Below are 13,901 nucleotides of genomic sequence, written 5' to 3' on the forward strand. Positions count from 1 at the left end.
AAATAATTTTTATGCCTAAAATTAATAATCCAATAAAATTTATTTTGTTAAAATTAATAATTGAAAGATAAAATCATATTTTTATTTAAAAAAAAACCGAAAAAATATAATGAAGAATTTTATTTTTATTAGTTTAGGAAATTAGTCTAATTTATTAAATAAATTATGGTGGCCGAAAATATTATCCAATATTTTCGGATTTTCTATGTAAATTTCAAATATTTTGTAATTATATATATTTTACGAAAATATTTAATTAAATCTGATTTTTATTTATTAAAATCCAAAAATACCATATAATTAGTTTAGGAAACTAATTTAATTAATTAATTTATAAATATATATTTCATGAAAATAATTAATTTGGGAAGATATTAAAACAATTCAGATTTTTATTATATAAAATCCAAAAAATACAATTAATTAATTTAATTAATTTATTTTAACCGAATTAATATAATTTCGGTTTATCTATTTACTTTTTGAGAAATCAAAAATACTTTTTATAACATAGGTATAAAATAGTTTCATTTATTGGATTATCCATTTTAATTAGTTTTAATAAGACAAATGATTTAGGCGCCAAAATTTAAATATCATTTTGCCTCCAAAACTAAAATACCCTTTAGAAAATTAATTAATTTAGAAATATACGTCAAAATACGAGACTAAAATACTCTTTAATTTAGAAAATACCTTTCAAAAATACGGGGTATTACAATTTGAGTCTAATAAAAGATAAAGATATTAGATCCCATATGCCCGAATTTCGAAATGGTCCACCACCTCAAGGCATACTTGAACTTTTTAATTATCTTCACTCTTCACTTCGAACAACGATTGAGAGATGTTTTGGACTTAAAATCTCGATGGAAAATATTGACAATGATGCCAAATATGGACACTAAACATCAATTGACAATTATGGTTGCTACATTCACACTTCACAATTTTATTTGATTACATGAGTTGGATATATCCATTGATAGTGGTATAGAAATCGAACCAAGAGCAGATTATGATTTGTTTAACGAGAATCGTAAAGCTATAATGAACGAAGTACAACTTAATATAGCGAAGAAAATTTAGAACTTTTTGTAATGAAAATTATATTTGTAAACGTTTATGATTTGGAGCTTATAATGAAATTTTAATTATTATCGTTTATCGTTTGTGCTATTTAATAATAATAATAATAATAATAATAATAATAATAATAATAATAATAATAATTTGTATTTGATCTGAACTTTTCTGATCTGATCTGATCTGAACTTATTTATTCTGATCTGATCTAATCTGTACTTATTTTTTTTATCTGATGTGATCTGAACTTATTTTTTCTGAAATAAGTAAAAATAAGGTGAACTTAATGTGGCCTTAGCTCACCTTATTTTTGCTTATTTGAACTTATTTGATCTTATCTAATTTTATTTGAACTAATTTGATTTGGTCTGGTCTGACCTAGTCTGTCTGATTTGAACAACCTTTGACCTTAAATGTGCGATAACCTATACAAAGCCTTTTTGGTGCAGCAGGCCACACCGTAAAAGGAGTCTGATGCGCATAACGGAGTCTAACACTCACGCGCAATTTCAAGTAACCCCTAATTTCAAGTAACCCCTAATTTCAAGTACTCCATATTAATATATTATAATAAGTAACCGCTAATTTCAAGTAATCCCTAATTTCCTTTTTTTTTTTAAAAAAAAAAAGTAACCCCTAATTTCAAATAACCCATAATTTCAAGTAGTAACCCCTAATTTCAAGTAATTCATATTATAAGTATCCCTTAATTTCAAGTAATCCATAATTCCAAGTAACCCCTAATTTCAAGTAACCCATTTCATAACATACCCAAAACAAAAGACAAAAACAAGTAACCCATATTATAAGTAACCAATAATTTCAAGTAATCCCAACTCCAACTCTAGCGCCAATCCCACCAAAACAACCCACAAACCCAACAAAATGACAAAGAAATGCTACTCATCTTCTTCTTCTTCAATGGATCTCCTTCAAAGCTACTCCAATGGCGCCGAAGAAGACAACGACGACGAATAACCCTAACCCCACCAAACCAACCTAGAAAACCAACAAAAATGACAAAGAAAAGCGACGATTTGGTCTCCAAACTCGAAATTAGGATTAGGGTTTGGAATTGAGAAGGAGGATTTGGAGGAAAGAGAAGGAGTTGCAGAGGAAAAGAAAAAGACGATGAAGAAGAAAGTGAGGAGTGAGAGAATGATGATGATGATTGGGGAAGATGAAGAAGAAGAGTGGAGATGTTTGTTGCCATTGTTGGAAGGTAGGAGAGAGAAAATCAAGAGAAAGGGGAATATAGTGAGAAGTGGGAAAACAAAAAAAAATAAAAAATGTGGCTGGCCACATATAAAAATTTGCCTAATCTATAAGGAAAAAATGTATCAATTCCTTGTTAGATTCATAATAATGTGTATTTTATTAATATGTAATTTTCATAATTTTTTTTCATTACGAAATTAAAGATAATTAGCAATAAAAAAAAACTGCACATAAAACGATGATATGATCTGAACTTATTTTTTCTGATCTGATCTAATCTGAACTTATTTTTTCTGATCTGATTCGATATGAACTTATTTTTTCTAAAATAAGTAAAAATAAGTTGAATTAAATTAGGCCTTAGACTACAATTTTTTTCATATATATATATATATATATGTGTGTGTGTGTGTGTATGTGTGTGTGTATTTATTCCCTCTGTATTTAAATAAATGAAACGTATAGATTTTTACAAAGTTTTAGAAAGCTTAGTTGAATTTATTAAAATAATGGGGTATAATTTGAGGAAAGAGAAGAAAGTAAGAGGTTGTCTAAAAAAAAAAGAAGAAGAAGAAGAAAGTAAGAGGTTGTCTAAAAAAAAAGAAGAAGAAGAAGAAGAAAGTAAGAGGTTTTATGGGGGGTCATTAGTTAGTATTATATTATTAAATAACAATGAAAATATTATTAAAAATAGGGAGAAGAAAGTAAGAGGTTTTATGGGGGGTCATTAGAGCTCCTTGAATTTAGGAACTGCCTTTGACTTTCCTTGACAATAGGAAACAATTGTGGTTAGTTGAATTATTCTCGACTCGGTTGCTACTTAATTTCGTCTTACAAAATGACCCATAAAATCAACCTAAATTATGTATTTATAGTCTCTCTCCCTATTTAGTTGATACGAATTGATAGACACGAAATTGTAGGCATATTAAATATAATTAACTTTTGCATTTTATTATATGAAAGAGAGTAGTGAAATAAATTTTAAGCGACGTTAGTGGGTTGTGGGGATCATTACTTTTGTTGGTGGGAGTGGGAAGTTGATTTTTTTGTTTTCATACAAGAAGGGATATAAATTGGGACCTATAACAACAAGTGAGAGAAATAATATAAATTGGTTAGACTAGATAATAAAAGTGTGTCAACTAAATACGGAAGACCCTAAAAGAAAAGAAAGTCAACTAAATAAAACGGAGGGAATTAATATTTGTATTTGTTATAACTAGGTTAAACCCGTGCGATGCACGGTTTATATAAATCTATTTTTATAATTTGTACATTTTAAAAATAAATGATCTATATAAATAAGAATTATGCACTTTGTACAATAATATTTTTAATTTTATATTTTTAGATTTTCATCAAAATTATGATGTAATACCTTTTCAACGTCGCCTAATACATATATCAATATAGGAGTCCATTTATTAGTGTGCTATTTACAATTATATTAATTTTTAAAGATAAATTGATAGGTTGTAGTAGTAATGTAAAAGCTTCTAATATTTAAATTTCAAAATTGTTAAATATGGTAGATCTACCCAAAAAAAAAGATGACATTATCCTTGTATTTAGGTGGGAAAAAGTTTATTATGTGATTGATATGTAGACAGTGATGACATCAACAACGTTTTGTTTTAGTAATAGTTAATAAATTAACTAATACTATTTTATTAAAATAAATTTTACGAAAATTGTACCGCTAATTTATTTACTAGTATATGTTATAGTTTGTGCATCAATTTAGTTGGCTTTGAAAAATGAAAAAAAAAAACTAGTATTTACCTTTTTATGGTCACATAAATTGTTGTTCAAAAGAAGGATCGGAGCATAAAATATTACTCTCTGTGTTTATTTGACCAAACACACAAGTCAAGAAATGACTTTTTTTTTAACACGAGTCAAAAAATGACTTTAACCATTATTTAATCTAATTATATGTTATTAAATTATAGGAATTTGATATTATGAAAGTATACATGATGACAAATCCAACAATGTATTATACAATAACATTTTTTTTTAAAATTTGTAAAATAATCAAGTCAAAACCATTATGGATCAAAAGGACCGAAGCCATTTTGGATTAGATATGAGGTCAAAATTGAAAAAAAAATATTGCAAATGCCTTGTTTTGCTTACTAAAATAACCTAGTTTGCGTGACACACGCAAAACGATACATTTTTTATTTTTTTTTGCCAATTCTGATCTCAAATTGGAACCAAAGGGTCAAAATGACCACCAAATCTCTAGAGATAATGTTTTTGGCACAAAAATTGAAAAATTTATTTAACCGTTAGATTTAATGGTTAGGTACGGCAGAACTGAGGTCGTGAAAATTTTCAAATAGATATATCTAGAAACATTTTCAACTAGATATATATTTAGGGGTCGTTTGGTTGGGGGTATTCATCAAAGGGAATGGGAATAACAGGAATAATCATTCCCTTTGTTGTTGTTTGTTAGGTCTTTTTTCCTATTCCCTTTACCCTCTCCGATCCATTCCCCAAAATCATTCCAAGCTGATTCTCCACCCCCCCAAGGTATTTCCATTCCATTCCCTAGCTACCACCACACCACCATACCACCACCCTCCCCACCACCGAAACAGCTAGCCACCCCACCGAAACCCCTCCTCTCACCCTCGCTGTCCCTCCCCCACCCACGAAACAACCAGGCACCCCAGCGAAAACCTCCCCACAACCAAAACAACTAGCCAACACACCACCACACTCCCCACCACCGAAACAGCTAGCCACCCCACCGAAACCCCTCGCCTCACCCTCTCCCACCACCGAAACAGGTTTGGGTGGAGATTTGAAATAGGGAGTGTATTTTAGGGTTGATGAGGGTCTACGAAACACTACAAGAAAAAAGCTTGATTCCGACGGAAAAAATCCGTCAGAAACATCGGAAATTCTGTCGGAAAATGGTCTTTCGACGAAATTCTGTCGGAATCAGTCTGTCGCGAAACCATTTGTAGGAATTCGACTTTTTCCGGCGGAATTTCCGTTGGAAGACTAGTTTCCGACGGATATAATTCTGTTGGCGCTGTTTTTGACTTTAATTAAAATTCCGTCGGAGGAGGTATATTGCGACGAAAAAATCCGTCGGAAGTGGTATATTCCGACGGAAGATTCCGTCGGAAAAATCAATAAAAAAAAAAATAAAAAAAACCAGCCCCACCCCACCCACCCTGTCCAAACCTCCACCACCCCACCCACCTTATCCAAACCTCCCACACCCCACCCACCCCTGACCACACCCCCACCCTACCCCACCCTGTCGAGCCACCACCACCCCACCTAACCAACCCCCTAACCCACCCACCCAGAAAAACGAAAAAAAGTACCCACAAAACAAAAATACCAAATCGAAAAGAAAAAAAAACGTAAAATCCAAAACAAAATAAAATCTGAAATAAAAATTCCCACAAAAACAAGATCTAAACCATGCATATTTGATCTGAATTTCAAACAAAAAAAAAAATCTCACAAAATCCTCTAGACTCGATTAATTAGCAGCATTAATAACTAGGAAGTAGCTAACTTAAGCCACAAATCTCACAAGCTCGGATTCATGCAACTTAAAGAGCTGATAATCATAGGCATCGGACAAGTTTCAGTCATCTATTAAACACCTAAGTGCTACTAAGGAGTATTAACCCAGACAATTACGTATCATAGATTAATATTCTAGCATTTAAACTAGCAAATTATACTAAAGATGGCCGGTCTAAAATATAATCTGGTAATTCATACTAATAAAACATATTATCAAACCAATCAAGAAATAAACATAATACCCAAGAATTATAACATCTCTATTCTCACAACAAAATAATCCAATGCATATATATATCCCTACCCTAAGAAGAATTAGCCTAACATATTAAGAGTTGAAATTACAATAACAAGTACAAAAAGAAACTTCATAATATGATAGAAATAATTAAACATCGAAATTGATAATGCTAGCAGTAGCTAAACGAAGCACAAAGTACCAACATTCAACAAATGCCATAAACTACCAATGATTAGCTTAATAATAAAATTCAATCCTATATCTTTATAAAAAATCAAACTCTGACTATTATTACCAAAATGAAATCCAATACAAAGAGTAAAAGGAGATATTAAACTGATGTAGTATCAAAACCAATTTGATGATTACCGAAGACTATGACACGAGTTGCAGTGCTCCAAGGAATTTCTTTAATTTTTATTCCTGAAACCTAGCCCAGAAAAATCCCGTAGCAAATGACAAATTCCAGAACACAGCTAAGTCCTCTCGACTGATGCTATTTCTCTTCACCGCTACTACTCTGCTCTGAGTTTGTTTCTGATTTTTTTCCTCAATTCGCTTCCCAGAAGATCGCCTCCTCTCGCATGCAATTCGGCTTCACTCCCAAAAACTAAGGCTGGAAATATATCTCCCTCCCAAAAATATATACGGGATGGAAGTATAATTTCCCCAAATTGGCCTCAAAATATTTGACCCGAATCTCACGTCTCCACCTTCTATAATTCCAACAACTTCTCAATTTCATATTTATCATCTTCTTATTTGAAGAGTTTATCATCCCGCGAATCTCGCTCTGAAGAGATTTGAGGGTTCTTGATTTTCGGTTGCCAGTAAAGGAGGTATGGTTGGATGCATATGTGTGAAGGCTGCTGCTATTTTCAAGGGTTTTCTTTTGTAAATACAATCCCATAAAACCAAATGACCACTTTATAAAAATAAGATTAATACGTGTGACTTAGCCCGGAAATATAAAGTAATCCATTTGGTGCCGAAATTCTCCTTCCTGTAGACAATTAAATAAATAGTAGTAACTCATGTCTTGAAAGGAAAATTGCATAATATACACTTAAATTATAAAAAATCAATATAACATCAAGAGTTTAATATATATAGATATTATATTTTACGACCCTATCAAACTCCCCCAAGCTTAATATTTTGCTTGTCCTCAAGCAAAGACATGAAATCGCAAAGCGGTTAAATTATTGATTTAACAATATGCAACCTGACACGTTAGAATTGCTCTACTTTTGCTCAATGACAGCTTTAAGTCAAGTATATATGCAAGAGGAAAATCATTTTTATCATTACAAAATCAATTACCAACTCTTAAAACAATCACCGCCTACCTTCCGTCAACAATGTAATGAGGTAAATCAAAGATCCTTAGGACATGAATCAAGGATAAAACAGGGCCTAGGTAAAGTGAGGTTTTAGAGAGCGTTTCGGAATGTGGTAAGAATGATTAAGATTAGCAGAGCAAAATATACAAAACCACAACCGCCATATAAGAACTCATATCACAGGCCCTTCAAACTTCATGCTTTTTATTTATTTATTTATTTATTTTATGTTTCACGACTCTTAATGTCAAGTACCTGTCAAGTAACCCATGTAGCGAGCTTTCAACCAGTGACTCCCGGTCCATTTGGCTCAAGGCACTAGGTTTTAAGATACCCCTACGGATTTACTAACTCGAGTTACTCAATCACGATACATAAAACATCACACGTACTTATATGGTTTTTTTTTTTTTTTTTATATATATATATATACAAGTCTATCGGCCAAAGTTAAGCATTGTAGAGTGAATGTACTGTTCATATGCAAAGCACTGTCCAAATTTCATTATTAGACTCAATATAATACCATACCACACCAGAGACATACCAAGAGACCGCAAGAAACCGAATATAATGCATTCCCCCCAAGCTTAATTCACACATTGCCCTCAAATCTGTTATAAGTTTATAAACTACAAAGAACAAAATTCACTATTGTCATTACAAGTATCTAATAAATTTATAAACTACAATTACAATTACAAAAATAATTAACTATAATCATAAATGTTCAAAAACAAATAAGATCTACAATTTAACCTTAACTAAAACTAGATCTACAAAAAAAACCTTGGTGTTGTTGCGACGGTGGCCGTTGTTTCGCGGTGGTGGTGTTGTGGAAACCTTGAGATGCTTGCGCGGTGGTGTTGTTGCGGCGGTGGTTGTTGGTTGTCGGTGCTGCTGGTGTCGTTGGTGGTTGGTGTTAGTGTGGTGGTTGAAGAGGACAAAGAAGGAGAAGAGGAAAGGGGACGAAGGAAGGAGAAGAGGAAAGGGGACGAAGGAAGGAGAAGAGGAAAGGGGACGAAGGGAGGAGAAGAGGAAAGGACGAAGAAGGAGAAGGAAGGAGAAGAGGAAAGAGGACGAAGAAGGAGAAGGAAGGAGAAGAGGAACGAGGAGGTCAGAGAGGAAGAGAAGAGGAAAGAGCAGAGGAGAGAGAAAGAGAAAAGAGGCGGAGGAGAGGAGAGGAGAGAGAAAAGAACCGAGAAACAGGAGGAAGAGAAGGAGAGAGAAAGAGAAATGAGAAGGAGAGCTAAGGGTTTGGTTTTTTTATATTCTTAAATTCCGACGGAATATTCCTTCGGAATCTTTCGACGGATTTTAATTCCGTCGGAATATAAGGTTTTCCGACGGAATATTCCTACGGATTTAATTCCGTCGGAAACTTCCTACGGATTTTAATTCCTTAGGAAATTAAAATTTATTCCGTCGGAAAACCTTATATTCCGAAGGATTTTTATTCCGTCGGAATTTTCCGACGGAATATCCAACGAAATGAAAATCCGTCGGAATTTCTGTGTTTTTCCGACGGAATTATGTGTCCGTCGAAAACAGTCCGTCGAAAATCAGCCTATTTCTTGAAGTGGAAGACGATGGTGGTGGTGGGAGAGGAGGAAGATTAAGAAGTGGTGGGGTTTGCACGGGGTTTCGAGGGTGGTGAGAGAGCCGACCGATAGTTTTACGGGGAGAGGGAATTGTTTCTAGGGTTTTGCGGGGTTTACACGGGGAGCGGCGGCGAGGGACGGGGGAAGTGCGGCAAAGGGTGGCGAGTGGTGGGGTAGCTGGAAATGGTGGGAAGTGAAGCAATTAGGTAGTTATGTGGTGGTGGTTGGATAGGTGGCAGTGTTTCCCTTTGTTTTTAAAACAAACAATATAGAAAATTTAAGGTGATTTCATTCCTTTCTTTTCCATTCCCTTTGTTTATTCCATTCCGTTTACCCTGTGTAAATCAAACGGCCCCTTAGTATTTGGCATTAGGTGGAAGCGATTCACCAATATGACAAATATGGATATGAGGAATCATCCTCCACAATAGAATAATTTGGGTGCTCTAATTATGCTAGAAAATCCTAATAGTCCATCGTTCTTCATAGTTTAATTGAGGATACATAATGTCTGTCTATTACACTAGAGTCTCAACAAGATCTACTTTTAAATTAATTGAAAACCTAATTAAAAAACCTATGATCGTCCCATCACCCCTAATAATAAGTAGTGATCAAGCGAAGAATTTATACGTATGGCATTGAACAATTATGTCCCTTATAGCTCCTATAGGAGCTAAAATAGTCAACATTACGCCAAATATGATGAAAGTCTGCAATATAAAAAAATCATAATTTCGTTAGTGAATTTAAAATTGTTAAAAAAATAAAAAATACAGTATGTTAAATAAATTGTAAAGTTAAATACTTACCCAATTGAGAAACCAGGATAAACTGTATCTTTTTGGTTTGCATATTATTAGCCATATTATACAAGGAATCTGCAAATTAAATAAAATTTTATTAACACTAGACACCTTTATTCTTTTATTATTAATATAAAATGAAAATGCGGAGTAAATATTTGGTACTCACATAAAATGAGGTTGGTGCAAAAGCAACTCCTCCCAAAACTCCTAAAAGGGAGCCAAAGAATGGAAATGCTATAGCGATGAACATGGTAATTCCTGCATGTATAGAGCATTAGACCTATTAGATATATTATAATAATTAAACGTAAACAAAAATTATATAAAATAACTCATTATTTTATAAAATAAACTTACCGACATATGTAGTACGAGTCATAAGGCGAAGCGCACTACTAGGTTTGCATTTCATTTTCAACACCAAAAATGATTCGAGCATGTCAAAAACTGGCATTGCGAAAACCTAGTATAATATAGTGGAAAATTTAATACTTCTTATAATCCATATAAAACTTGCGATCTATATGAATAATTGCAAAAAAATAAAACTTACTTGATAGCTCCCAATGACATGTATGACAACAAATATATTGGCAGCGGCAATAAGCCAACCAGGCTTCTCAAGGGAGATCATAACATTATCATTAACATGCCTTCCAAACACTAGATAACCAAAAATAGCCACTGGAAAATCACATAATGCCACAACTATATAAGCGATAAGAGACCCTTTCCACATGTCTATTTTAGATGGTTTTTCTGTAGTGGAAGGCATTGTTGCTTGAATCTCTAGCACTATATTATGCCCAGAAAAGGCAAATGCAACAGTCCCCAATCCACTTAAAAAACCAAATATTTGTCCCGCATCAGTGTTATACCTATTCCCATAACTTATGTCTGGTTGTACTCCTTTTATCAATGAAGCTATCCAAGCGATTGCAGAATATCTGAATTTACAAAACGAAACAAAAAAAATTAGTTACATAGGTAGAATTTTTAATAGATTTCAATGAATTTCAAATTACTATCCAATTTATTCTAATTAATTCAAAAACTATTTAATAGAAGAAAAATATGTTCATGTATCATTCTATCATTAATCAGTCTATTGCAAACATTGCAAATGAAATCTCTCTAATTCTTATATACTATTTGGACAGTTTAACAGCATCGCAAATCTAAAAAGTGTTGTGTTGATTTCAAACATAATTCCACAAAAAGTTAATTTTAATATGGACTTGGTGTATTTAAAGTCACAACTCCCCTAATTTCAAACATAATTCCAAAAAAATTAATTTGAACTTATAAAGTAATCTCTGTATCATACAAACTCACACCAACAAAATATATATATAATAAGTAATAAAGAAATCGTAACGATATTAAAGGATGTAAAAACATACGTCAAAGACATAACAGCCGCAGCGAGAGAGACACCGGCAATGGAGTTGAAGTCTGGTAAATTAGACAAGAAAAATTGAACGGACGCATACATCATGATAAAGTAAGGAAGCTTGACCGGTGGTCCACTCGGATAAACAATATTATAGAATTTCATGAGTGAACTCCCTCCCGTGAGCATAAAGACTATATCACATCCAACTTGAACCATAAGCTGTTGTGGAACAATAAGATATAATCCGAGTTTCTCTCCAAATGCATATTGCCCCAATTCGTGATACCTATCAAACCTCTTTCCCGGCACAATCTCATGCATTTCAATCATTTGCCATAGTGTGTATAGCGTTATAGCCCATGACAGAAATAATAACGTCACACCTGGACCCCTGAAATACATTAATCCAATGTTATATGTGTCATTTCAATATATAAGTATAAAATTTTATACATTTATACCAAAGTATATAAAATTATACTATCATCCCATTATTAATCATGTCATATATTAGTCAATTTATTTATTTATCAATTTATTAGCATGCAACATCAAACCATACACTATTTTCCCTCGCATTTACATATTTACATGTTTATGACGTGCATCAAGCTACTGTAATTTGAATCAAAAGGGGAAAATGAATTTTTATTATATTTTAACTTGAATACATATTCAATTTGCATAGAATACTCATAATGAACATAGTGAAACTAAATCTACTTGATAAATGTACTTGATTAATGATAATGCAACCAAATATACACACGTATACATACTTTTAAACTTACAGATCGGCCCCGGGAAAAACCAGATGATCCACAATTTCAGATCAAATCGCCTGGCGAGTTGTAGGATGAACTAACAATTTAGAACAAAATAAATGCATAGTAACAAATCTGGGGAAACTGATTTTGGCACACATAATATTGATATTGATACACCTTCATGTGAGAGGGGTATAAAAAACTGTGCTCTCACAATGGTTTTACCTAAATCATTTTTTGGTGTGCTAAAATCATTTCCCCAAAACTGGTCTTCAACTCTTGATCATACACATACATACTCTCAACTTGTGGTTCGTTGATTAACTAAATTAATTAATCAGAAAAACACTGCCTATTTTACCTATTTAGGTCTTACGAGTAACACCTAATTCGACCAAAAAAAGTAATTATTATAAGGACAAAAAGTATTTCTCTATTAGTTTATCATATTCATGCCATTAATCTACAATTGTTCACCTAAATTCAATATCATTCGTGTATCATTTCATTAACGAAGTATATGTGAATTAAACTGTATGTAACAACCTGTTAAAATTCTTTTTTTTTTTCAGAGATCTAGTTTTGCAAAGAAATAATATAATAATTGTACATAAAACATACCATCCGAGTTGAGACAAACCATAGGGTAAACCGAGAATACCAGCACCAACCATACCAGTAACATTATGAATGGCAGCGAACCACCAATTCCCTTTACGGTTCGCCGTAATTGGAAGCCAATTGCTAATGTCATCACTCTTAGTGCTTTCCATTTTTACTATTTCTTGTCTGCTTTCTAGGTTTTTTAATTCTCTCTACTATTCTACTAATATGATTTTTTGATTTAGTGTTTTATGAGTTGAATGATTTTTAGGTGATGGGAGTGTGAACTTATAAGAATGCAGCTAAAACAGTATATAAATACAAGGGATATCTCAATGATTTTAGGAATTTATTAAGTGAATTGGTTGACTTGGCACATAATCATACTATTTTATTGGGATTTTAATAAGCCATTGGTACAGAAGAATAGGATATTTGGTTGACTAGGCCTCAGAAAAGTACTATTTTGAAAATAAAAATAAAAAATTGGTTACTTAATTTCTTTTTTAATTTTTTTTAAGAAGAAGGTTAGTTATTTTTCTTGAAAGTGGAGTACTCATTTTTTTTTTCTTCTAATAATTATATTTTGATGGGCGTGCGTTTATGGCGTTAGTTGTTGATTTAAAAACCAAACTATGTATTCTTATCTAAAAACTCTGAAAAACTTTTGTTTATATCCGATTTACCAAATTATTGTATATTGAAATGTAACTTTTAGCCATTTTGGGTAACTTTTATTTTTTTACTTTAAATCAAATATGATGATAATAAGTTTTTTTTTTTTTTTTTTTTATGTATATAGACAGTGGGATAAGCTTTATAATATAAGGAAAATATAGTTACTAATATTTACCGAATTTTGATCTTTACTTCTTGAAAGATGGTAATTTTACCATATTTATTGCACACTTGATTATTTTACAAGTTTGTGAAACTCTGATTATATCTATAGTTTTGTCAATCTAAAAAAATAATAATAAGAAAGAAATTGGTCTTACTCCAACTATAAGCATTAGATACACACTAGAAAATTGTATAAATTTAGAAAATTATAAAAATATAAACATTAATTACACTGATTTACGCGTATTTTTGTCATTAATTTTTAATTTTATACAATTTTCAAGAGTGTATTTATGGCTACATATAGCATTACCCATAATTCTTAACTCATTTTCCATATGATTACAAACTCTTAAACAGACCTGGTTCACATTAATTTATTGTGGACCACTAATAGTACTGATATACTATGGTCATTTTATTAATTAAA

General features: G+C 32.1%; 1 protein-coding gene across 1 annotated transcript; it reads right to left on the reverse strand.

Moving 5' to 3' along the window:
* Positions 1-8,998: 8,998 nt before the first annotated feature.
* LOC110691324 (lysine histidine transporter 1-like) lies at positions 8,999-13,656 on the reverse strand. The gene is made up of 7 exons (XM_021868244.1): positions 12,647-13,656; positions 11,266-11,649; positions 10,416-10,809; positions 10,220-10,325; positions 10,029-10,120; positions 9,866-9,934; positions 8,999-9,766 (listed from the first exon to the last, which is right to left on the reverse strand). Exons 1-7 carry the CDS (start codon positions 12,796-12,798, stop codon positions 9,668-9,670), a joined length of 1,296 nt encoding a protein of 431 aa, XP_021723936.1. The 5' UTR covers positions 12,799-13,656; the 3' UTR covers positions 8,999-9,667.
* Between the last annotated feature and the right edge of the window lie 245 nt (positions 13,657-13,901).

This window comes from Chenopodium quinoa, unplaced genomic scaffold (genome assembly GCF_001683475.1).
Source record: "Chenopodium quinoa cultivar QQ74 unplaced genomic scaffold, ASM168347v1, whole genome shotgun sequence".
NCBI lineage: Eukaryota > Viridiplantae > Streptophyta > Magnoliopsida > Caryophyllales > Amaranthaceae > Chenopodium > Chenopodium quinoa.